This window comes from Anas acuta, chromosome 14 (genome assembly GCF_963932015.1).
Source record: "Anas acuta chromosome 14, bAnaAcu1.1, whole genome shotgun sequence".
Lineage (NCBI taxonomy): Eukaryota > Metazoa > Chordata > Aves > Anseriformes > Anatidae > Anas > Anas acuta.
Window position 1 is genome coordinate 12309545 of NC_088992.1, and position 24315 is coordinate 12333859.

At 51.4% G+C, this 24315-nt stretch overlaps 3 protein-coding genes across 3 annotated transcripts in view; all 3 read left to right on the forward strand.

The window, feature by feature from the left end:
• Positions 1-24315, forward strand: part of LOC137864538 (protocadherin alpha-C2-like) — a 146493-nt gene that overhangs the window by 3935 nt on the left and 118243 nt on the right. The window lies entirely within an intron of this gene.
• Positions 3600-10046, forward strand: LOC137864542 (protocadherin alpha-2-like). The gene has a single exon (XM_068698709.1). It carries the CDS (start codon positions 6666-6668, stop codon positions 9705-9707), a length of 3042 nt encoding a protein of 1013 aa, XP_068554810.1. The 5' UTR covers positions 3600-6665; the 3' UTR covers positions 9708-10046.
• On the forward strand, positions 14516-24131 carry LOC137864540 (protocadherin alpha-2-like). Its single transcript, XM_068698708.1, has one exon. It carries the CDS (start codon positions 15562-15564, stop codon positions 18649-18651), a length of 3090 nt encoding a protein of 1029 aa, XP_068554809.1. The 5' UTR covers positions 14516-15561; the 3' UTR covers positions 18652-24131.

Sequence of the window (24315 nt, forward strand, 5' to 3'; positions counted from 1 at the left end):
GAATGGGACCTGGCCTTATTCTGAAGCTCTTTAATCTTGCCCTCTTCCTCCCCCTCGTCTTCTCCCTCTTCATTGCCTGTGTCCTTGCTCTTTAATCTTGCCCGCTTCTCCTCCCTTTCCTTCCCCACCCCGTCTCCTGGCTGCCCCCTTGTAATCGGTTGTGGCAGCTGGGCACAGGCCCCGGGTCCACGGCAGCTCGGTGTTCATCAGATGCTCGAACTGCTAGTGTGAACAGCAGTAGGACATGAGTATGGGGCCCAGCACGGGTCCTGCCAAGGTCTGTTGTGCCCGGAGCCCTGCTCCTGGTGTTGGGACAGGGCTCTTCTGGAAAACTCTGGTGTTGTTAGAACACCTGAACACTTGCTGATGAATGTTTTCATTGTGTTTTTTTGGTCAAGATATTGTCGAGGGGTCAGGTGTGACGTCTTCATTTCATGCGTGATTCTGGAAAGTCATTGTACTGTCAGATGCTGATGATAATATGATATCGGTGCTTAGCACCTTCACACACACTTTTAGAAATGGGATGTGGGGCAGGTGAACACTGTTGGTGTCTGTTTAACTTATTCTACTTGTAGCCATGTATGCCTGGTGCTATTTTGGGGTATTGACTGTAATCAGGTGGTGAAGTTAATTTTCCTCTTGTGTAGATTTAGCACCTAGACACTTTTCTCCTGGTGTTTTTGTGAAAGATGCTTTCTGTGGCAGGGTTCAGCTCTGAAGTCTTCTCTCCATTTGTGATGTTGCTTAGTTGTAGTGGCTGATGCTGTTGACACCATGCTGTTGGTGTCTTACTATTTCTCACAAAGGGTTGTTAATAGAACAAGTGTAAAAGATCAAGTGTGTTCTATGCCCCTTGAAAATGTACAGTATTTTTTCACCAGTAGATTGTTTTGGAAAGCCATGATGCAGTACGAAGCATGTTATACTTCCCCCTTTATGAGTATGCCTTTTGGGTGCTTTGGAATACGGAGGTAGAAGAGCACACTGGGAGATCGGGGCAAGAAACAGAGAACTGTTTTTCTGCATCATCCAAGGCATTTTGTTCAAGGACAATTTCAGAAGATCTGACTCCAGGCTGCCCCCTCAGAAGCGGTTGTGGCAGCCAGGTGCAGCCCCTGGACCCACGGCTGCTCAGTGCTCATCAGGTGCTTGAGCTGCGAGTGTCAACAGTGCTGTGGCCAGGGTCTGTGCCTCAGCGTGGGGCCTGGCAAGTGCCGATGTGCTTGGATTCCTGCTCCTGCTGCCAGGACAGGGCCTTTCTGTGGACCTCTCATGCTGTACAGGGTCTGCTGTGAAATCTTCTCTCCATGCATGATGGTGGAAAGTCATTCTCATGTCTGATACCTATGGTACCTCAATATTGGTGTCTTATTCTTCTTACACACTGTTGCAAATGTGGCATGGGGCCAGTGAGCACCGTTTGTGTCTGTTCAACTTGTTCTAGTTGTGTCCATGTATGCCTGGTCCTATTATTGTGCTACTGTCTGTAATCAGCTGATGGCGGCATTTGCATCTCTCTATTTGTGTCTCCAAGATCTCCTCATCTCTTGCTTTGGGACATCATATTGAAACCAGTTGTTCAGTTTTTCTCAGAGAGAATGAAATCAATGCCAATTTTCATTAGAGCTGTCATGTCATGGTCTCTGCAAGTCCTGTTGGTTACTGGTTTGAAGCAGCTCTGCTTGATTCTGTTGAAGGACTGCAGGCCAGGAAGAGACGGTCTGGTGGTGACTCTCAAGGAGACACTACTGAAAGCCCTTTAATTAGCTCAATGACAAGCCTGCTATTATCATTGTGCAGTGTTTTGTTTTTGTTCTTGTTGAGAACTTGGTTTTGGTGTGTTTTGATTGTCCTGTCAAGAAGAAATGATGAAGGTGACATTTGGGTCTTTGGGCTTTTCTGACTGTGGATTTGTATTCCTTGTTAGGGAAGTGGCATTTCACACAGAGCTCTGCTTAGAAGTTATTACAAAGAGTCTGCCAGACATGATGGATTTGGTACCATTGGAATATATATATATTTTTTGTAGCTGTGATTGATGGGAAGGGTCTGTGAAAGCTGGAGTGATCCATGGGGTGGGAAGGGAAATGATGTAATCAGGTGGAGATGAATGTGGCAATGGCAGTGAATGGGACCTGGCCATTCCCTGATATGAGGGATGAAGTTGAAAAGGATCTGCATTGCTTGCCATAACAGAAGAAGAAGCGATGCCTGTTCGTGTTAAGAACGCATGTCCCAGAATGGTGGATCATGGGTGTCTAAAGCAAAGCCTGAGGGAGAATGGTCCCAGAGTGTTGCTGTGGAAGACCCTTTACCAGACTCCAAGACGCAAGATTTGAAGGTCTTCCTTAACCAGAGACAATACGTGGTGTTGAAATGGTCTGGATGTCATTTGAGGCATATTGCCTTCCATCAGTTGTGAATCCCTCTTTCTCCTCTGGGACATGTTGAACGAGAAGGAAAAAGTTCAGACATTGCAGAGAAGTGTGCCAGGAAGTAGAGTGGGTGATTTCCCTTGAGGGGAATCCCTTGAGGTGTGTTGTCCTTGTGTGGAGGGCTGGAATTGTGTTAGGTGAAATTGTAGAGGGCCTTTTCTTGTGCAGGTCAGAGTATGTCAGAGGAAGGCATTTTGACTCCCTCGCTATCCTGCTGTTGCATGGATTCTGTGTAGAGTTGTAATTGCTTGTGATCACCATTTCGCTGCTCTCTGCATGCCATTCTTGTGCCCCCCATCTTTTTCTATGCTCTTTGAAGATACATCGACTTTTTCACTCTCTTTACCACCAGAAAGTAGTTTGTAAAGGGGAAGATGCATCTGAAACCATGTTATACTTTTTCCCTCTATGAGTATGCCACTAGCGTTCTTTGCAATGGAGAAGTAGAAGAGCACAGCCAGAAGTCAGGAGAAGAAAGAAACTGGTTTGATGCACGACCCAAGGTGTTTTGTTGGAGGATGGCTTCAGAGGATCTGACTGTGCCTGTTGTATGCATTCTCTGGTGACTGGCCTGTCTTGTGTCCTTGGAGTGCTGGTAAATGTAGCGTGATTGTTTCCTTGTGCCCAGCTCATGGTCATTGCAGCTGGGTGCAGTTGGTGGGTTGTCCAATGCTCATGATCCAGCGATGTTGGAGTCTTGCTCCTTCACACACAGGCCTTGTAAAGAAACATGAGATAGGTGAGCGCCTTTGGTGTTTGTTCAACTCCTTCTTCTTATATGCTACTGCTGTTGGTTTTATGGACTTACAATCCCCTTATGTGTAATCCCCTTATTATTAGTATTTTTTCTTGTTTAATTTTCACGTCTCTGTTGGCATGCATCTAGGAGGTCCTCAGCTCCTGGTTTGGAACATCTTACTGAGGCTAGTTGTTCAGTATCTGAGGTTTTCTCTAACAGAATAAAACCAATACTGATTTTGCTTCAATCTGTAATGACATTAGGTCAACAACTGCTGTTTTATTTACACCTGAGATTGCTGAAGGAGCGCAAGACATGAAGGGTGGTGATGGGATCCTGCAGGCACTATTCTTTGTCATACAGTGTGCCCTTGAAACCTTTCAAATAAAAATGTCTTTGGTTGGTTGTTATTTTTTTTTGTGTGTGTGAGGACCTTGTGAAATCTTCTTGGTATGTGGGGTTCCAGAAAGATGCCTGAAACTGTAGAGTTGCTGGTGTTGTGATGTTGACACATTGCTCAGAAATGCATTCCACAGAAGCACATGAAACAATTGTGCTCTCGTCTTTGCCTGATTATGGCCTTTAGTTTCTGAGCAGAGAAATGGTTTGACATACGGTTTCCTGATTTCATGTGCTTTCAACATTGACAGTCGCAACCACCTCTTGAAAAGCCCCATAACTTTTCATTGAAAGATGTAACACATACATGCATAGAGTTGATGTTATCCATAAGAGTGCTTTGCTTGTCAACATCTGGGGTGTCTTTTCACAAAATGAAATGAGCACCCTTTGCCTTTTGGGCTGTCACAACATCACCTTTAGGAATACAGTTCCTTATCCCCCTGTAATGTTTGCATATGGGATTGCTGAAGCACAGAAAAGTGGAAGGGTCAGCTGCAGAGGGTGTGCTGGAGACAGTGTCTATGTGATTCGGTTTGTATGTTTCTTTGTGGTGCTTTCATTGATGGGAAGGTTCTGCAAAAGCTGGAGTCAGCCTTGGGTTGTGGTGAGCAAGTCTGGTATCTCATGGAGGTGAACATGTCAGTGGTGCTGAGTAGGACCGGGCCATTTTGGGTGTTCTCACAGTGATCTTGAGCAGGGCAATCTTACCTTGTGTTTGCTTGCAACTTGTTGGAAGGTGGTGTTTTCCTGGGATGACCTCCCTTTTTGCAATGGAAGTGAATGACAAGGACCTTAAGGTAGCTTGTGCTGAAGGAGACACATGGACGTCCGTGGTTCCCTTGATGAGAGAAGGACGAACACTGCAGTTAGGTGAGGCTGATCAGGGCCTCATCCTGTGAAGGCTTGTCTGTCTCCATGGAAGGCAAGTTGTGTCAATCCCTGGCCCAGTGTTCCATGGCCTCCCCAGGTTCTACGTAGAGTCTTATTTTTGTTTGCCCACTTGGTTTTCCTTCATCTCACTGTTCTGTACCATAGGCCTGGTTTTGCAGCAGTCTGTCAGATGGCCTTTGTCTCCTATGTCCCTGAGCATGAGGAGTGGCTGCTCCAGCAGAAACTGCTGTAAATGTTGTCTATCGGGTCAGCTTCCTCCATTTCCATCAGAGATTACTGAGCCAGTGCAAAACATTAAGAGTGCCGTTTGTGCAGTGAGGAAGATCCCGGGAGTGGTGGGAGAAGGTGAGGCTCTGCAGAGCCTTGGTATGTTGTTCATATGCAAAATATGTTTTTGAGAGACAGATGTATGTATTTTTCGTTGTTAAAAAAAAATAATAAAATGAGTGAAAGACTTACCTGAGCTGTATGGAGGTCTTGGTGCCTGTTTGCAGTGGGCATCCAGGTCCTTTGGTGTGCGGTGGCTCATCAGAGAAATTCCTTGGGGGGACATGGCCATCTTGAGTGCTAAGGGATGCTGTACAGAGCAGAATGGAAGGCAGTGAGGAAGGGGAAGAAGAGGTCTTGCCTCAGAGCATGTCTATGTTTGATTGGAAGAGTGATGCAGGCATTTGGAAAGCATTTTGAGAATGGAAGAAAAAAAAAAGGAAAAGTAAAGAGGAGAGGAGAGGAAGAGAAGCAGATGGATTGAAGGAGTGAAAGAAAGAAAGGAAGCATGAAGATACTGTAGGATGACTGAAAGAAGTAAGAGAAAAGTAAAGAAGGAACTGAAAGGATGAATCAAGTAGAAAGGAAGGATGTCACTGAAAGAATGAAGGAGCTGGAAGAGAGGTGTAGAATGAGTGAAGAAAGAACATGAGAGAAAGCAGGACAGAAGGAAGGAAGACATTGAGAAGAATGTAGGCAAGCAAGAAGCAACCAGGACTGAGAATGGAAGAGAAACAAAAGAGGAAAGAGAAATAGAAGGAAGGAAAGGAAGCAAGAAAGAAATGAGAGGAAGGAAATTTAGGAAAATATGTAAAGGAAGGAAGCAAGGAAGCAAAGACTGAAGGAGGAAAGAAGTGAAAGATGGATAGTAGTGAAAGTTGGAAAGAAGACATTGAGAAGAAAATATGCAAGTAAAAGAAGCAAGCAAGACAGTGAATGTAGTAAAAGAAAAGGAGAAGAGAGATGGGAAGATGTTGTCCTCATGAGTGCTGAGGAACCCTGTACAGAGCTCAATGAAAGGCCATGAGGAAGCTGAAGAAGAGAGCTTGGCTGAGGTCATGTCTGTGCTTGATGGTGTGCTTGATGTTGTAGGCATTTAGACAGCGCTTCGATAAAGGAGGGGAAAAAAGTGAAGGAAGACGAAAAAAGGGCAAGGAGGGAAATGGAAAGGTTATGAAGGCTAATATAAGGAAGGGAAACATGAGAAGTAAAGAGGAGAGGAAGAGAAGCAGATGAATAGAAGGAGTGAAGGAAAGAAGGAAACCAGGAATAAGTTGTAAAACTGAAAGAAGGAATTGAAAGACTGAAAGAAAATATAAGAAAAAAGAGGAAGGGGCATAGAAAGAAAAAGGAAAAAGAAATCGAATTAAAAAATAAACAAATGAACAACGATTGAAAAAAGTAAGAATGAAGGTATGTCAAGAAGGACTGAAGTTTCAGAAAGAAGGAAAGAAGTGAAAAAAGAAAAGAAGATGTCTAGAAGAACGTAGGCAAGGAAGAAGCAAGTAGGAAAGCAAGCAAGAGAGAGAATGGAGGAGAAGCAAAGGAGGAGAGATACGGGAAAGCAAGGAAGGAAGCAAGCAAGCAAGAAAAGAATCAAGGAGGAGCATCCGTCGGCATGATGCATGCAGGGCTGGCAGAGGCCGATGTGCAGGGAGTGGCATGTGGAGCACACACACCGCTCCAGACGGAAAAGAAGACTGAAAGGAAGTAAAAGAAAAAACGAAGTAACATAGGAATAAAAAAGGAAGAAGAAATCGAATGAAAAAAAATAAATAAAATAAAGGAATCATAAAGGAACAGAGAGAAAGAATGAGATATATGAAGAAGAAAATAAGGTTCAGAAAGAAGGAAAAAAGTGCGAGAAGGAAAAAAGAGAAGGAAAGAAGTGGAAGAAGAAAAAAGGAGAAAGAAGGAAGGAAGTATGCATGCAGAAGAAAGCATGCAAACAAGAAGCAAGCAGGAAAGCAAGCAAGAGGAGAAGCAATGGAGGAGAAGCAAAGGAGGAGAGAGAGGGGAAAGGAAGCAAGCAAGGGCTGGAAGCCAGTCAGTGTGCGGGGAGCTGTCTCGGGCTGTGCTGGGGTGGGTGTCGGCGCCGTGTCCGTGGTGTGTCCCGCGAGTGGCGGGGGTGTCCTGTCCCGCGCGGCGGTGTCGGTGTCGCTGTCGTGCTGTCGGCGGCGGGCGCGAGTGAGGCGTCGGAGCACACGGTGTCGCTGCAGGCTCAGGAACGGCGCGGGAGCGGCGGGAGGGCGGCTCCGCCCCGGGGCGGCGGGAAGGGCGGCTGTGCGCGCGGGGGGAGCGGCGCGGGGCGGGCAGGAGAGCGGCGGCGGCGGCGTTGGGAGCCGTGCGGGGCGCGGGCGGCGGCGGCGGCCATGGTGGTGTGCGTGCGGGCCGTGGTGCGGGTGCTGGTGCTGCAGGCGGCCTGGGCGCTGGGCGGCGGGCAGGTGCGCTACTCGGTGCCGGAGGAAGCCAAGGGCGGCACGGTGGTGGGGCGGCTGGCGCAGGACCTGGGCCTGGAGGCGGGCGAGGCGGAGGCGCGGCGGCTGCGGCTGGTGGCGCAGGGCCGGCGGGCGAGCGTGGAGGTGAGCGGGGCGAGCGGGGCGCTGGTGGTGAGCTCGCGGCTGGACCGGGAGGAGCTGTGCGGGAAGAGCGCGCCCTGCGCCCTGCGCCTGGAGGTGCTGCTGGAGCGGCCGCTGCGCGTCTTCCACGTGGAGGTGGAGGTCACCGACATCAACGACAATGCCCCGCTCTTCCCCGCCGCCACCAAAAACCTCAGCATCGCTGAATCGTCGCTGCCGGGATCCCGTTTCCCGCTAGAGGGCGCGTCGGATGCGGACATCGGAGCCAACGCGCAGCTCTCCTATACCCTCAGCCCCAGCGAGCACTTCGCTCTGGAATTAGAAAAAGAGAATGAACGGAATATCATACCTTATCTTGTATTAAAGAAATCTCTGGACCGCGAGTCGTTGGCCGAGCACCGTCTGGTGCTGACGGCGAGTGACGGGGGCAGGCCAGCACTTACGGGCACGGTGGAGCTGGTGGTGTCGGTGCTGGATGCAAACGACAACGCGCCCCAGTTCAACCAGTCGGTCTATAAAGTGCAGGTACGGGAGAACGCAGCGGAGGGTATGCTGGTGGCCCGAGTCGGCGCCACGGACCCGGACGAAGGAAGTAACAGTGAATTGACCTACAGCGCAAGCAACTTTATTCCCCCGAGTGGAAGAGATCTGATTTCGGTTAATCCGCAGACGGGCGAGATCCGACTCGTCGGTGCCCTGGACTTTGAGGAAGTCAGTGTATTTGACTTTAGCATTGAGGCGAAAGACAAGGGGACGCCCTCGTTATCAGGGCACTGCAGAGTGGAGCTGGAGGTGCTGGACGTGAACGACAACGCGCCCGAGGTGTGGGTGACGTCGCTGTCGGTGCCGGTGCCCGAGGACGCGTCGGTGGGGACGGTGGTGGCGCTGCTGAGCGTGTCGGACCGGGACTCGGGGGCGAACGGGCGGGTGCGCTGCGCGGTGTGGCCGCCGGCGCCGTTCGGGCTGGTGGCGACGTTCGCGGGCTCGTACTCGCTGGTGCTGCGGGAGGCGCTGGACCGGGAGCGGGTGTCGGAGTACGAGGTGGAGGTGCGGGCGGAGGACGGCGGGGCGCCGCCGCTGCGCGCCAGCCGCGGGCTGCGGGTGCCGGTGTCGGACGTGAACGACAACGCGCCGGCGTTCGCGCAGGCCGTGTACACGGTGCTGGCGCGGGAGAACAACGCGGCGGGCGCGGAGCTGGCGCGGCTGTGGGCGCGGGACCCGGACGAGGCGGGCAACGGGCGCGTGAGCTACTCGGTGGCGGAGGGCGGCTCGGGCGCGGGCGCGGGGTCGGGGTCGGGGTGGCGTCCGGCGTCGAGCTACGTGTCGGTGGACGCGGAGAGCGGGCGTCTGTGGGCGCTGCGGCCCCTGGACTACGAGGAGCTGCAGGTGCTGCAGTTCGAGGTGCGTGCGGTGGACGCGGGCGAGCCGCCGCTGTGCGGCAACGCCACGGTGCAGCTGTTCGTGGTGGACGAGAACGACAACGCGCCGGCGCTGCTGCCGCCTGCCGGCGGCGGGCCGGGGCCCTGGGCTGCGGGCGAGGCGTCGGCGTCGGCGTCGGCGCCGGGGTCGCTGTGGGCGTGGGCGGCGTGGGGGGCGCCGGCGGGGCAGGTGGTGGCGAAGATCCGCGCGGTGGACGCGGACTCGGGCTACAACGCGTGGCTGCGCTACGAGCTGTGGGAGCCGCGGGGCAAGGGCCCGTTCCGCGTGGGGCTGTACAGCGGCGAGGTGAGCACGGCGCGGGCGCTGGAGGAGGCGGACGGCCCGCGGCAGAGGCTGCTGATCGTGGTGCGGGACCACGGGGAGCCGTCGCGCTCGGCCACGGCCACGCTGAGCGTGTCGCTGGTGGAGGGCGCCGAGGCGGCGCTGTCGGCGGCGGCGGCGGCGGCGGGGGCGTCGTCGTCGGGGGCGGGTGTGCGGCCGGCGGCGGGCGCGGAGGGCGGCGCGGCGGCGGCGGCGGCGGCGACGAACGTGTGGCTGGTGGTGGCCATCTGCGCGGTGTCGAGCCTGTTCCTGCTGGCGGTGGTGCTGTACGGGGCGTCGCGCTGGGCGCCGCGGGCGGCCGTGCTGGCGGGGCCCGGGCCGGCGACGCTGGTGTGCGCCAGCGAGGTGGGCAGCTGGTCGTACTCGCAGCGCCAGAGCCGGAGCCTGTGCGTGGCGGACGGCGCGGGCAAGAGCGACCTGATGGTTTTCAGCCCCAACTGCCCGCCGCCGCCCGGCCCCGCGGCAGAAAACGCTTCTGCCGAGAAGGGACCTTCGCTCTCCCCGTACTCTTCGGGCACGGTAGGTTGCCCCTTGTTTTTTTATTTTTTTTCTTTACCACTTCTTCTGTTCTGTTTTCTGATGATATTTCACGGCACGTTGGTCATTGAAACGATGTGCTTATGGAAGTAATTTTATAAGGATTTTCATCACAACATGGTGTCTGCCAATCCTGTTGGTTACTGGTGTGTAACATTTCTGAATGTTACTGTTTCTGAAGAAGGACTGCAGTCCAGGAAGAGTTGGTCTGGTGGTGACTGTGCAGCAGGCACTATTGAAAGCCCTTGAAGTAGCTGACTGCTGGGCCTACTGTTGTTACGTTGTTTTCTTCAGGGCCCTTTAGGAAACACCTTGTGTAGCTGGAAAAGCAGAACAGTCTTGGCCTCATATTTTCGAATAAGTGATGCTGTGAAGTCCTCTATCCATGCAGCATGCTGCAAAGCTCTTGTACTGTCTGACAATGGTGCCATGATGTTTCCCTCTCACTCCTTCACCAACAGGGTTGTCATCTCTCAGAATGAAGTCAGTACGCATTGACGACGTTAGCTGTCATTACATCTCTGTTTGAAAGAGGCACACTGGTCTGTTTTGATGTTCTTCCAGGGAATCTGCAAGTAAATCTGCAAGATGGTCCCTGTGCATATGGGACCATTGGCAGGGTTTTGCAGGTTTCAGATCTGTCATTGCTGGGAAGGGTGTGTGATAGTTGGAGTGAGCATTGTGTTGGGAAGGGAAAGTGTGTCACCTGGCGGAGGTGAATGTGGCGGTGGCACTGAATGGGACCTGGCCTTATTCTGAAGTGAACCGTGATCTTTGGGGGGAAGTCCCACTGCCTCAGGGAAAAGGGTATCAATAGTCTGCATTGCATGCCATAAGATCAGAAGAAGAGGTGTCTACTTGTGTTGAAAACACACATTCGAGAATGGGGGATCAAGGGTGCCTAAAGTGAATCCGTATCAGAGTGGTCTCAGAGTGTTCCTGGGCAGGGCCATTTGCCACGTTCCAAGAGACACGATTTAAAGGTCTTGCCTATGTTGAGAATAGTATGTGGTGTTGAAATGCCCACAATGCCTCTTGAGTTTATATGCCTTGTGAGAATTTTCACTGCATCAGTTGTGAATCCCTCTCTCTCCTCTGGGTTGTGTTGAACAAGATGGAAAAAAATCACTCATTGCAGAGAAGTGGACCAGGAAGTGGAGTGGGTGATTTCCCTTGAAAAAGGGATTTGTCGTCATTGGATGGAGGGCTGAAGTTGAGTTAGATGATGTTGTAGAGGGCCTTGCCTTGTGCTGGTGAAAATATATCAGATGAAGTGAGTTTGACTCCTTCCCTATCCTGCTGTCGCTTAGCTTCTGTGTAGACCTGCAGTTGCTCGTGATCACTATGCCTCTGTTCTCAGCAAGGCATGCCGGTTTCTCCTGTCTTTTCCTATGCTCCTTGAAGATAGATAAACTTTTCCACTATGTTTACTGCCAGAAAGTCATTGTTAAAGGGGAAGATACAGCAAAAATAATATAATATTTATCCCATTTTGAGCATGCTATTTGTGTAGTTTGCAATAGAGAGGTAGAAGAGCAGAGCAGGAGGACAGAGCAATAAACAGAGCAACAGAGAACAGTTTTTTTGCATCCGGCAAAGTGTTTTGTTTGAGGACAGCTTCAGAGGATCTGACTGTGCCAGTTATATGCATTCTGTGGTGACTGGCCTGTCCTGTGTCCTGTGAGTGCTGGTAAATGTGATCGGATGTTTTCCTTGTGCCCAGCTCATGCTCATTGCAGCTGGGTGCAGTTGGTGGGTTGTCTGATGCTCATGAGACAGCAGTGTTGGAGTCTTCCTACTTTTCACACAAGTCTTGTAATGGAATGGGAGATGGGAGAACACCTTTGGTGTTCTACTCATTGTACTTCCACTGCATTGCTGATCATTTTATGGAATTGTTGTGTGTAATCCCCTTATGAGGTTTTTTAACTGTTGCAAATATGTTGATCCCATCAGTTCCTGGTTTGGAACTTCTTATGGAGGCTAGCTGTTCAGTTTTTGATATTTTTTTTTTTTTCTGATAGAAGAAAATCAGTGCCGATTGTGCTTAGTGATTTCACAAAATGGGCTGTCAAAATCCTGTTTCTTACTGATGTGCAGCATTTCCACCTGAGATTGCTGAAGGAGTGGATGATATGAAAAGTGGAGGTGGTCCTGTAGGCATTATTCTTTCTCATTCAGTTCATACTTGAAACCTTTGTAAAATGATTAAAATGATTTTAATGTTCATTTGTTTGTTATTTGATGGGTGGGGTGGTAATTCCCTAATGATGTTTTTTGAAGCTTTCCATCTGTGCTGTCATGCATCTAAGAGCTCCTCAGCTCCTGGTTTGGAAATACTCTCCTGGAGATCTGATTTCCCAGGGTGCAGGACAGAATATGCCAGGAGATGACGCAGAGAAGAGGCCTGGCACACTGTGCTCCTCAGCTAGGAGCCTCTCCGAATTCCCAGAAATTCATCTGTGATCTCTTTCTGAGGATGAGAGGCAGCGTGTTATTCATGCTGCCACACAACTGCCTTGGCCTGTGCTTGGAGGCTTTGGCTGATGTTTTCTCCGGGGATCCCCTTCTTGCATATGGATGAAGCTCAAGTAAGCTGAGAGCATGGCAATGTGGTTTATGTAGGATGGGACCTGGGGGGCCTAAAAGGAAGTAAATGGGGATGTCAAGGGCATGCGTGAAGAATGATGAGCTTCCCGAGGGCCCTGTGCAGTCAAGTTCTGCATGTCCTCACTCCCCGTTGTTCTTGTGGCATTCCTGCTTGTGAAGATATCTGCCATAGGTGCCTTTAACCATGTCTGCCCGAATGTGGAGTATTGTTGCTCAGGCAGGAGCTTTTCCCACTACTGACAATTCTTCCCGAGTTGTCGGAAGTTCCCCAAGATATTCTTTCTGCTCTTATTGTTGGGAGGGACAGGAAGAAGTGCTGTTTGTATTCTCAGTGTTGTCCAGACGTTGTGGTCCAATGAAATGGGATGGGATCCTTTGGTTTTCTTCTCTCCTGTAACGAAAATGTCCCACTCCCCACTCTGCTATTTTTCTTCTCTCATATTGGAAATCTGTTGGTAATAGTGGATGAGATGTAGTCTGCTGAGTTGTGGCTGCTGCTGGAGAAGACACTTGGACAGTTGGCTGTGAGTGTTGGGTGCTGGCTTCTGCACTGTTGAGAGTGGAGGTTGTCGTTGAGAGCATGTCATTGGCTTTCAGGTCTGCCTCTTGCTTCCCATGTGATAGGATCTTAAGGCACGTCATGTTGAAGATGGCACATGGATGTCTGTGGTTTCCTTGCTGAGAGCAGGAAGAACACTGCAGTTAGATGAGGCTGGTGAGGGCCTCATCCTGTGAAGGTCTGTCTGCCTCCAAGGAAGACAATTCGTGTCATTCCTTGGCCCGGTGTTCTAGGGCCTTCCCAGGCTCTACGTAGAGTTTTGCTTCTGTTTGCCCACTTGGTTTTCCTTCATCTCATTGTTCTGTACCATAGGTCAGCTTTTTCAGCAGTCTGTCAGATGGCCTTTGACTCCTGTGTTCCTGAGCATGAGGAGTGGCTGCTCCAGCAGAAGCTGTGTAAATGTCCATCAGGCCTGCTTTCACCATTTCCATGTGAGATTGCTGAGCCAGTGTTAATCGTTGTGAGTGTCATTTGCACAGAGGGGAAGATCCTGGCAGTGGTGGGAGAAGGCGAGGGTGATGCTCAGAGTTGGATTTGGAGCTTGATTGTATTGTTGGGGTGGAGCATTGTCTAGGTGTTGTGGCAGTGATTTTGGAAGCGGCATGGAATGTGGGCGGGCATTTGGCAATGGGCAGGATGGTGTTAAGTGGGAAATGAGCCTTGTGCGTGTGAAATGGTGATGCTGGGTGGAAGCTGGAGTGTGGCACTGGCCAAGAAGTGGGGAGGAGGGGAAGAAGTGCCCTCCGTGTTTATGATGTTGTCGAAGGTTTTGTTTTGATGAGTTAGAATGAGATCCTTTGGTTTTCTTCTCTCCTGCATGAAAGCTTCCTTGTTTATTTCTGTTCAGCCCAGCTTCCCTAGAAATACACTTACAACTTTAAATGAGAATTTCTCTTTTAAACCAGTTCCCCATCCTATAATCTGTTCGTTTTCCTGAGCAAGTAATCACTGATGCTGCAGGTCACCCATTCACCTGCAAAGAATATGTTTTTGAGAGACAAAAGTATGTATTTTCTGCTTTTCAGTTGTGTTCTCATTTGTTTGGATGGACTGAACATTGCCTGGGGAATGCCTGTAGTCTTGGAGCCTTCTGGTGAATACATGGGTACCAATGGGGAGAACAGTTTCTCCCAGTGGCAAGAGTTCTTTCCCCTGGTGTCTATCTGACTTCAGGAATAGAGGCAATTTCTAAGGAGACATGATGGGGTGGGTGTAATCTTTGTGCACTCGTCTTGCCCCCTGAGTCTGTGCACTTGCATAGTTGGCCTTGGTCGAGATGGTGCATCTCTTGTAATACAGCTCATTCCAAAAATGAGCGTGTGTATTGGAAGCAGTGCATGGTGTCCAATGACTTCCAAGGTGTCACATAGCTGAAGGAAATTTTTCCATTCAGCCTCCTCAGAAATCTGTGATAACTTTTAAAGAAATTGTACTTTATAGGCTGTTCTCTTCTCATTGAAATGCTTCTTTTTCTAAACAAGTAAGCACTGATCTTACAGGTAAGTGGCTTGTACTCCAAGAAGATGTGTTCAAGAGGGCAATGCATGAGTTCCTGCTATTTAACTGCAATATGTTTATGTTGGATGGACAGAAAGTAGCCTGGGTAATGTCTTTAGGTGTGGAGCAGCAGAGTCCTGTTGCTTGATCTCATTCCTTTCCTATTGCTTTCCAGCTCATTGCGAGCAGGTGGCAGGAAAGACATGTAGAAGAGGAATACTTCTGCTTTTCTCTGGGGGCATGTGTTGCTGGTTGAGGTGTTTTGTTTCAGTGAAAAAGCAGTGGTGTTACCTTCGTGGAGTTGCTGGGTTTTGTGACGGTTGGCTCTTGTTATGGAGGAGATGTTTCTGGTGGGAGTAATTGCTCTGTGTCCTGAGGTTCTTGCTGCTGGAATGTTCTGGCAGTGGATGTGTACCTGAAAAGCTAAGCAAGAGCTCACCGTTTGGCTTGTGGTTGGCAAGTGAGCTGCACCAAAGAGTCTTCCTTGGAGTGTGTGGTTGTGTGGCAGATCTGCATTTGCCTCATGCTTTTCCCCTTCTTGGAGGATTTGCATGCTGGGTTATGGTGAATCTGAGCTATTAAATGAAAGACTTACCTGAACTGAGTCCTTGGAACCTGCTTGCAGTGGGCATCCTGCTCTGCGGTAGCCTATTGAGAGGAGTAGAGCGAGTTCTCTGGAGGAGTAATTCCCGAGGGGATGTCATCCTCGTGAGTGCTGAGGGACACTATACGGAGCTGAATGGGAGGCTGTGAGGAAGATGAAGAGAGCTTGACTGAGGTCATGTCTGTGCTTGATGGTGAGGGTGGTGCGGGCATTTGGACAGCGTTTTGATACAGCAGGAAAAAGAAAAAAAAAAGTGAAGGAAGAAGAAAATAGGACAAGGAGTCAAAGGTGTCTCCAAAGGGAAAGGTTAAGAAGATTAATGCAGGGAAGGGAAACACGAATATTAACGAGGAGAGGAAGAAAAACAGATGGATAGAAGGAGTGAAGGAAAGAAGAAAACCAGGGAGAAGTTGTAAGAATAAAAGAAGGAACTGAAAGACTGAAAGGAAGTAAAAGAAAAAACGAAGTAACATAGGAGTAAAAAAAAAAAAGGAAGCAGAAATCGAATAAAAAAAATACGAATAACGAACGAACAGAGAGAAAGAATGAAGATATATGAAGAAGAAAATAGGGTTCAGAAAGAAGGACAGAAGTGAAAGAAGGAACAAAGGGAAAGAAGTAATAGCGAGAATGAAGGAACAAAGTGAAAGAAGGAAAAAAGTGAAAGAAGGAAAGAAATGGAAAAAAGGAAAAGGGAGAAAAAAAGGAAAGTAGTATGCATGCAGAAGAAAGCATGCAAACAAGAAGCAAGCAGGAAAGCAAGCAAGAGGAGAAGCAATGGAGGAGAAGCAAAGGAGGAGAGAGAGGGGAAAGGAAGCAAGCAAGGGCTGGAAGCCAGTCAGTGTGCGGGGAGCTGTCTCGGGCTGTGCTGGGGTGGGTGTCGGCGCCGTGTCCGTGGTGTGTCCCGCGAGTGGCGGGGGTGTCCTGTCCCGCGCGGCGGTGTCGGTGTCGCTGTCGTGCTGTCGGCGGCGGGCGCGAGTGAGGCGTCGGAGCACACGGTGTCGCTGCAGGCTCAGGAACGGCGCGGGAGCGGCGGGAGGGCGGCTCCGCCCCGGGGCGGCGGGAAGGGCGGCTGTGCGCGCGGGGGGAGCGGCGCGGGGCGGGCAGGAGAGCGGCGGCGGCGGCGTTGGGAGCCGTGCGGGGCGCGGGCGGCGGCGGCGGCCATGGTGGTGTGCGTGCGGGCCGTGGTGCGGGTGCTGGTGCTGCAGGCGGCCTGGGCGCTGGGCGGCGGGCAGGTGCGCTACTCGGTGCCGGAGGAAGCCAAGGGCGGCACGGTGGTGGGGCGGCTGGCGCAGGACCTGGGCCTGGAGGCGGGCGAGGCGGAGGCGCGGCGGCTGCGGCTGGTGGCGCAGGGCCGGCGGGCGAGCGTGGAGGTGAGCGGGGCGAGCGGGGCGCTGGTGGTGAGCTCGCGGCTGGACCGGGAGGAGCTGTGCGGGAAGAGCGCGCCCTGCGCCCTGCGCCTGGAGGTGCTGCTGGAGCGGCCGCTGCGCGTCTTCCACGTGGAGGTGGAGGTCACCGACATCAACGACAATGCGCCGCTTTTCCCCGCCGCCATGGTAAACCTCAGTTTACCGGAAAACTCGCCTCCCGGTTCCCGCTTCCCGCTGGAGGGCGCGTCGGATGCGGATATCGGAGCCAACGCGCAGCTCTCCTATACCCTCAGCCCCAGCGAGCACTTCGCTCTGGACGTGAAATCTTCAGATGAAAATATGAAGTCGCTGTTCCTGGTGCTGACGAAAGGTCTGGACCGCGAATCGATGCCCGAGCACCGTCTGGTGCTGACGGCGACTGATGGGGGCCGGCCGGCACTGACGGGCACGGTGGAGCTGGTGGTGTCGGTGCTGGATGCGAACGACAACGAGCCCCAGTTCAACCAGTCAGTGTATAAAGTGCGGCTGCTGGAGAACGCGACAGAGGGAACGTTGGTGGCTCAAGTGCGAGCCACCGACCCGGACGAGGGAATTAATCACGAATTTTCTTTCAGCATCGTCAGTTTAGTTCCTGCTACCAAGAGAGATGTCTTTAGCATTGATGCACAAACGGGGGAGATCCGTCTGCGAGGACCTTTGGACTTTGAAGAAGTGCGGTTATATGAGTTGCAAATCGCGGCGAGAGACATGGGAGTTCCGCCTTTATCAGGGCACTGCAGCGTGATGCTAGAGGTGCTGGACGTGAACGACAACGCGCCCGAGGTGTGGGTGACGTCGCTGTCGGTGCCGGTGCCCGAGGACGCGTCGGTGGGGACGGTGGTGGCGCTGCTGAGCGTGTCGGACCGGGACTCGGGGGCGAACGGGCGGGTGCGCTGCGCGGTGTGGCCGCCGGCGCCGTTCGGGCTGGTGGCGACGTTCGCGGGCTCGTACTCGCTGGTGCTGCGGGAGGCGCTGGACCGGGAGCGGGTGTCGGAGTACGAGGTGGAGGTGCGGGCGGAGGACGGCGGGGCGCCGCCGCTGCGCGCCAGCCGCGGGCTGCGGGTGCCGGTGTCGGACGTGAACGACAACGCGCCGGCGTTCGCGCAGGCCGTGTACACGGTGCTGGCGCGGGAGAACAACGCGGCGGGCGCGGAGCTGGCGCGGCTGTGGGCGCGGGACCCGGACGAGGCGGGCAACGGGCGCGTGAGCTACTCGGTGGCGGAGGGCGGCGCGGGCGCGGGCGCGGGGTCGGGCGCGGGGTCGGGGTCGGGGTGGCGTCCGGCGTCGAGCTACGTGTCGGTGGACGCGGAGAGCGGGCGTCTGTGGGCGCTGCGGCCCCTGGACTACGAGGAGCTGCAGGTGCTGCAGTTCGAGGTGCGTGCGGTGGACGCGGGCGAGCCGCCGCTGTGCGGCAACGCCACGGTGCAGCTGTTCGTGGTGGACGAGAACGACAACGCGCCGGCGCTGCTCCCGCCTGCCGGCGGCGGGCCGGGGCCCTGGGCTGCGGGCGAGGCGTCGGCGTCGGCGTCGGCGCCGGGGTCGCTGTGGGCGTGGGCGGCGTGGGGGGCGCCGGCGGGGCAGGTGGTGGCGAAGATCCGCGCGGTGGACGCGGACTCGGGCTACAACGCGTGGCTGCGCTACGAGCTGTGGGAGCCGCGGGGCAAGGGCCCGTTCCGCGTGGGGCTGTACAGCGGCGAGGTGAGCACGGCGCGGGCGCTGGAGGAGGCGGACGGCCCGCGGCAGAGGCTGCTGATCGTGGTGCGGGACCACGGGGAGCCGTCGCGCTCGGCCACGGCCACGCTGAGCGTGTCGCTGGTGGAGGGCGCCGAGGCGGCGCTGTCGGCGGCGGCGGCGGGGGCGTCGTCGTCGGGGGCGGGTGTGCGGCCGGCGGCGGGCGCGGAGGGCGGCGCGGCGGCGGCGGCGGCGGCGACGAACGTGTGGCTGGTGGTGGCCATCTGCGCGGTGTCGAGCCTGTTCCTGCTGGCGGTGGTGCTGTACGGGGCGTCGCGCTGGGCGCCGCGGGCGGCCGTGCTGGCGGGGCCCGGGCCGGCGACGCTGGTGTGCGCCAGCGAGGTGGGCAGCTGGTCGTACTCGCAGCGCCAGAGCCGGAGCCTGTGCGTGGCGGACGGCGCGGGCAAGAGCGACCTGATGGTTTTCAGCCCCAACTGCCCGCCGCCGCCCGGCCCCGCGGCAGAAAACGCTTCTGCCGAGAAGGGACCTTCGCTCTCCCCGTACTCTTCGGGCACGGTAGGTTGCCCCTTGTTTTTTTATTTTTTTTCTTTACCAGTTCTTCTGTTTTGTTTTCCTATGATATTTCACGGCACGTTGGTCATTGAAACGATGTGCTTATGGAAGTAATTTTATAAGGATTTTCATCACAACATGGTGTCTGCCAATCCTGTTGGTTACTGGTGTGTAACATTTCTGAATGTTACTGTTTCTGAAGAAGGACTGCTGTCCAGGAAGAGTTGGTCAGGTGGTGACTCTCCAGCAGGCACTATTGAAAGCCCTTTAAGTAGCTGACTGCTGGGCCTACTGTTGTTATGTTGTTTTCTTCAGGGCCATTCAGGAAACACCTTGTGTAGCTGGAAAAGCAGAACAGTCTTGGCCTCATGTTTTCGGATAAGTGATGCTGTGAAGTCCTCTATCCATGCAGGATGCTGCAAAGCTATTGCAGCTTCTAATACCGATGCCATAATGTTTGTGTCTCACTCCTTCACCAACAGGGTTGTCATCTCTCAGAATGAAGTCAATACGCATTGACATTAGCTGTCATTACATCTCTTTTTGAAAGAGGCATACTGGCCTGTTTTGATGTTCTTTAAGTGAATCTGCAAGATGGTCCCTGTGCATATGGGACCATTGGCAGGCTTTTGCAGGTTTCAGATCTGTCATTGGTGGGAAGGGTCTGTGAAAGTTGGAGTGAGCATTGTGTTGGGAAGGGAAAGTGTGTCACCTGGCGGAGGTGAATGTGGCAGTGGCACTGAATGGGACCTGATCTTATTCTGAAGTGAACTGTGACCTTTGTGGGGATGTCCCACTGTCTCAGGGAAAAGGAAATCAGTAGTCTGCATTGCATGCCATAAGAGAAGAAGAAGAGGCGCTTGTGTTGAAAACACATTCAAGAATGGGGGATCAACGGTGCCTAAAGTGAATCCTGAGGCAAAATGGTCTCAGAGTGTTCCTGGTCAGGACCATTTTCCAGGCTCCAAGAGACACGATTTGAAGGTCTTGCATATGTTGAGAATTGTATGTGGTATTGAAATGTCCAGAATATCATTTGAGGTATATGCCTTGTGAGAATTTTCACTGCATCAGTTGTGAATCCCTCTGTCTCCTCTGGGTTGTGTTGAGCAAGGTGGAAAAAAGTGACTCATTGCAGAGAAGTGGACCAGGAAGTGGAGTGGGTGATTTCCCTTGAAAAAGCGTTTTGTCGTCATTGGGTGGAGGGCTGAAGTTGAGTTAGATGATGTTGTAGAGGGCCTTGTCTTGTGCAGGTCAAAATATATCAGAGGAAGTGAGTTTGACTCCTTCCCTTTCCTGCTGTTGCATGACTTCTGTGTAGGTCTGCATTTGCTCGCGATGACTTTGTCTCTGCTCTCAGCAAGGCATGCCGGTTTCCCCTGTCTTTTCCCATGCTCCTTGAAGATAGATAAACTTTTCCACTCTGTTTACTACCAGCAAGTCATTGTTAAAAGGGAAGATGCAGCAAAAATAATATAATATTTATCCCATTTTGAGCATGCTATTTGTGTAGTTTGCAATAGAGAGGTAGAAGAGCAGAGCAGGAGGACAGGGCAATAAACAGAGCAACAGAGAACTGTTTTTTTGCATCCGGCAAAGTGTTTTGTTAGAGGACAGCTTCAGAGGATGTGACTGTGCCAGTTATATGCGTTCTGTGGTGACCGGCCTGTCCTGTGTCCTGGGAGTGCTGGTAAATGTGATAGGATTGTTTCCCTTTGCCCAGCTCATGCTCATTGCAGCTGTGTGCAGGTGGTGGGTTGTCTGATGCTCATGAGACAGTGGTGTTGGAGTCTTCCTACTTTTCACACAAGTTTTGTAATGGAATGGGAGGTCAGAGAACACCTTTGGTGTTCTACTCATTCTACTTCCCCTGCATTGCTGTTCCTTTTTATGGAATTGTTGTGTGTAGTCCCCTTACAATGTTTTTTTTTTTAACTGTTGCAAATATGTTGATCCCATCAGTTCCTGGTTTGGAACTTCTTATGGAGGCTAGCTGTTCAGTTTTTGATATATATATATATATTTTTTTTTCTGATAGAATAAAAACATTGCCGATCGTGCTTAGTGCTTTCACAACATGGGCTCCCGAAATCCTGTTTCTTACTGGTGTGCAGCATTTCCACCTGAGATTGCTGAAGTAGTGGATGATATGAAAAGTGGTGGTGGTCCTGTAGGCATTATTCTTTCTCATTCAGTTCATACTTGAAACCTTTTGACTTAAAATGATTTTAATGTTTGTTTGTTTGTTATTTGGTGAGTGGAGTGGTAATACCCTAATGTTTTTTGAAGCTTTCTATCTGTGCTGTCATGCATCTAAGAGCTCCTCAGCTCCTGGTTTGGAAATACTCTCCTGAAGATCTGATTTCCCAGGGTGCAGGACAGAATATGCCATTAGACGACATGGAGAAGAGGCCTGGCACACTGTGCTCCTCAGCTAGGAGCCTCTCAGAATTCCCAGAAATTCATCTGTGAGCTCTTTCTGAGGATGAGAGGCAGCGTGTTATTCATGCTGCCACACAACAGCCTTGGTCTGTGCTTGGAGGCTTTGCCTGATGTTTTCTCCGGGGATCCCCTTCTTGCATATGGATGAAGCTTGAGGAAGCTGAGAGCATGGCAGTGTGGTTTATGTAGGATGGGACCTGGGGGGCCTCAAAGGAAGCAAATGGTGATGTCAAGGCCATGTGTGAAGAACGATGAGCTTCCTGAGGGCCCTGTGCAGTCAAGTTCTGCATGTCCTCACTCCCCGTTGTTCTTGTGGCATTCCTGCTTGTGAAGACATCTGTCATTGGTGCCTTTAATCATGTCTGCCTGAATGTGGAGTATTGTTGCTCAGGCAGGACCATTTCCCACGACTGACAATCCTTCCCAGATTGTCGGAAGTTCCCCAAGATATTTCCTCTGCTCGTATTGTTGGGAGGGACAGGAAGAAATGCTGTTTGTATTTTCCATGTTGTCCAGACCTTGTGGTCCAATGAAGTGGGATGGGATCCTTTGGTTTTCTTCTCTCCTGTAATGAAAATATCCGAATCCCCACTCTGCTATTTTATTTCTGTCATATTGGAAATCTGTTGGTAATAATGGATTAGATATAGTCTGCTGAGTCTCAAGTGCCAGAGAAGACACTTGGACAGTTGTCTGTGAGTGTGGGTGCTGGCTTCTGCACTGTTGAGAGCGGAGGTTGTCATTGAGAGAATGTCATTGGCTTTCAGGTCTGCCTCTTGCTTCCCATGTGATAGGATCTTAAGGTACCTTGTGTTGAAGGTGGCACATGGCCGTCTGTGGTTTCCTTGCTGAGAGCAGGAAGAAGACTGCAGTTAGATGAGGCTGGTGAGGGCCTCATCCTGTGAAGGTCTGTCTGTCTCCAAGGAAGGCAATTTGTGTCAATCCCTGGCCTGATGTTCCAGGGCCTTCCCAGGCTCTACTTAGAGTTTTATTTTTGTCTGTCCACTTGGTTTTCCTTCATCTCACTGTTCTGTACTATAGGCCAGCTCTTTCAGTGGTCTGTCAGATGGCCTTTGACTCCTGTGTTCCTGAGCATGAGGAACTCCAGCAGAAGCTGTGTAAATGTCCATCAGGCCTGCTTTCACCATTTCCATGTGAGATTGCTGAGCCAGTGTTAATTGTTGAGAGTGCCATTTGTGAAGGGGGGAAGATCCTGGCAGTGGTGGGAGAAGGCGAGGCCGTGCAGAGGGTGATGCTCAGAGTTGGATTTGGAGCTGGATTGTGTTGTTGGGGTGGAGCATCGTCTAGGTGTTGTGGCAGTGAGTTTGGAAACAGCATGGAGTGTGGACGGGCATTTGGCAAAGGGCAGGATGGTGTTGAGTGGGAAATGAGCCTTGTGCGTGTGAAATGGTGATGCTGGGTGGAAGCTGGAGTGTGGCACTGGCCAAGAAGTGGGGAGGAGGGGAAGAAGTGCCCTCCGTGTTTATGATGTTGTCGAAGGTTTTGTTTTGATGAGTTAGAATGAGATCCTTTGGTTTTCTTCTCTCCTGCATGAAAGCTTCCTTGTTTATTTCTGTTCAGCCCAGCTTCCCTAGAAATACACTTACAACTTTAAATGAGAATTTCTCTTTTAAACCAGTTCCCCATCCTATAATCTGTTCGTTTTCCTGAGCAAGTAATCACTGATGCTGCAGGTCACCCATTCACCTGCAAAGAATATGTTTTTGAGAGACAAATGTATGTATTTTCTGCTTTTCAGTTGTGTTCTCATTTGTTTGGATGGACTGAACATTGCCTGGGGAATGCCTGTAGTCTTGGAGCCTTCTGGTGAATACATGGGTACCAATGGGGAGAACAGTTTCTCCCAGTGGCAAGAGTTCTTTCCCCTGGTGTCTATCTGACTTCAGGAATAGAGGCAATTTCTAAGGAGACATGATGGGGTGGGTGTAATCTTTGTGCACTCGTCTTGCCCCCTGAGTCTGTGCACTTGCATAGTTGGCCTTGGTCGAGATGGTGCATCTCTTGTAATACGGCTCATTCCAAAATATGAGCGTGTGTATTGGAAGCAGTGCATGGTGTCCAATGTCTTCCAAGGTGTCACATAGCTGAAGGAAATTTTTCCATTCAGCCTCCTCAGAAATCTGTGAAAACTTTTAAAGAAATTGTGCTTTATAGGCCATTCTCTTCTCATGGAAATGCTTCTTTTTCTAAACAAGTAAGCACTGATCTTACAGGTAAGTGGCTTGTACTCCGAGAAGATGTGTTCAAGAGGGCAATGCATGAGTTCCTGCTATTTAACTGCAATATGTTTATGTTGGATGGACGGAAAGTAGCCTGGGTAATGTCTTTAGGTGTGGAGCAGCAGAGTCCTGTTGCTTGATCTCATTCCTTTCCTATTGCTTTCCAGCTCAGTGTGAGCAGGTGGCAGGAAAGACATGTAGAGGAGGAATACTTCTGCTTTTCTCTGGGGGCATGTGTTGCTGGTTGAGGTGTTTTGTTTCAGTGAAAAAGCAGTGGTGTTACCTTCGTGGAGTTGCTGGGTTTTGTGATGGCTGGCTCTTGTTATGGAGGAGATGTTTCTGGTGGGAGTAATTGCTCTGTGTCCTGAGGTTCTTGCTGCTGGAATGTTCTGGCAGTGGATGTGTACCTGAAAAGCTAAGCAAGAGCTCACCGTTTGGCTTGTGGTTGGCAAGTGAGCTGCACCAAAGAGTCTTCCTTGGAGTGTGTGGTTGCATGGCAGATCTGCATTTGCCTCATGCTTTACCCCTTCTTGGAGAATTTGCATGCTGGGTTATGGTGAATCTGAGCTATTAAATGAAAGACTTACCTGAACTGAGTCCTTGGAACCTGCTTGCAGTGGGCATCCTGCTCTGTGGTAGCCTATTGAGAGGAGTAGAGCGAGTTCTCTGGAGGAGTAATTCCCGAGGGGATGTCATCCTCGTGAGTGCTGAGGGACACTATACGGAGCTGAATGGGAGGCTGTGAGGAAGATGAAGAGAGCTTGACTGAGGTCATGTCTGTGCTTGATGGTGAGAGTGATGCAGGCATTTGGACAGCGTTTTGATACAGCAGGAAAAAGAAAAAAAAAAAGTGAAGGAAGAAGAAAATAGGGCAAGGAGGGAAAGGTGCCTCCAAAGGGAAAGGTTAAGAAGGCTAATGCAGGGAAGAGAAACATGAATATTAAAGAGGAGAGGAAGAAAAACAGATGGATAGGAGTGAAGGAAAGAAGAAAACCGGGGAGAAGTTGTAAGAATAAAAGAAGGAACTGAAAGACTGAAAGGAAGTAAAAGAAAAAATGAAGTAACATAGGATTAAAAAAAAAAAAGAAGCAGAAAT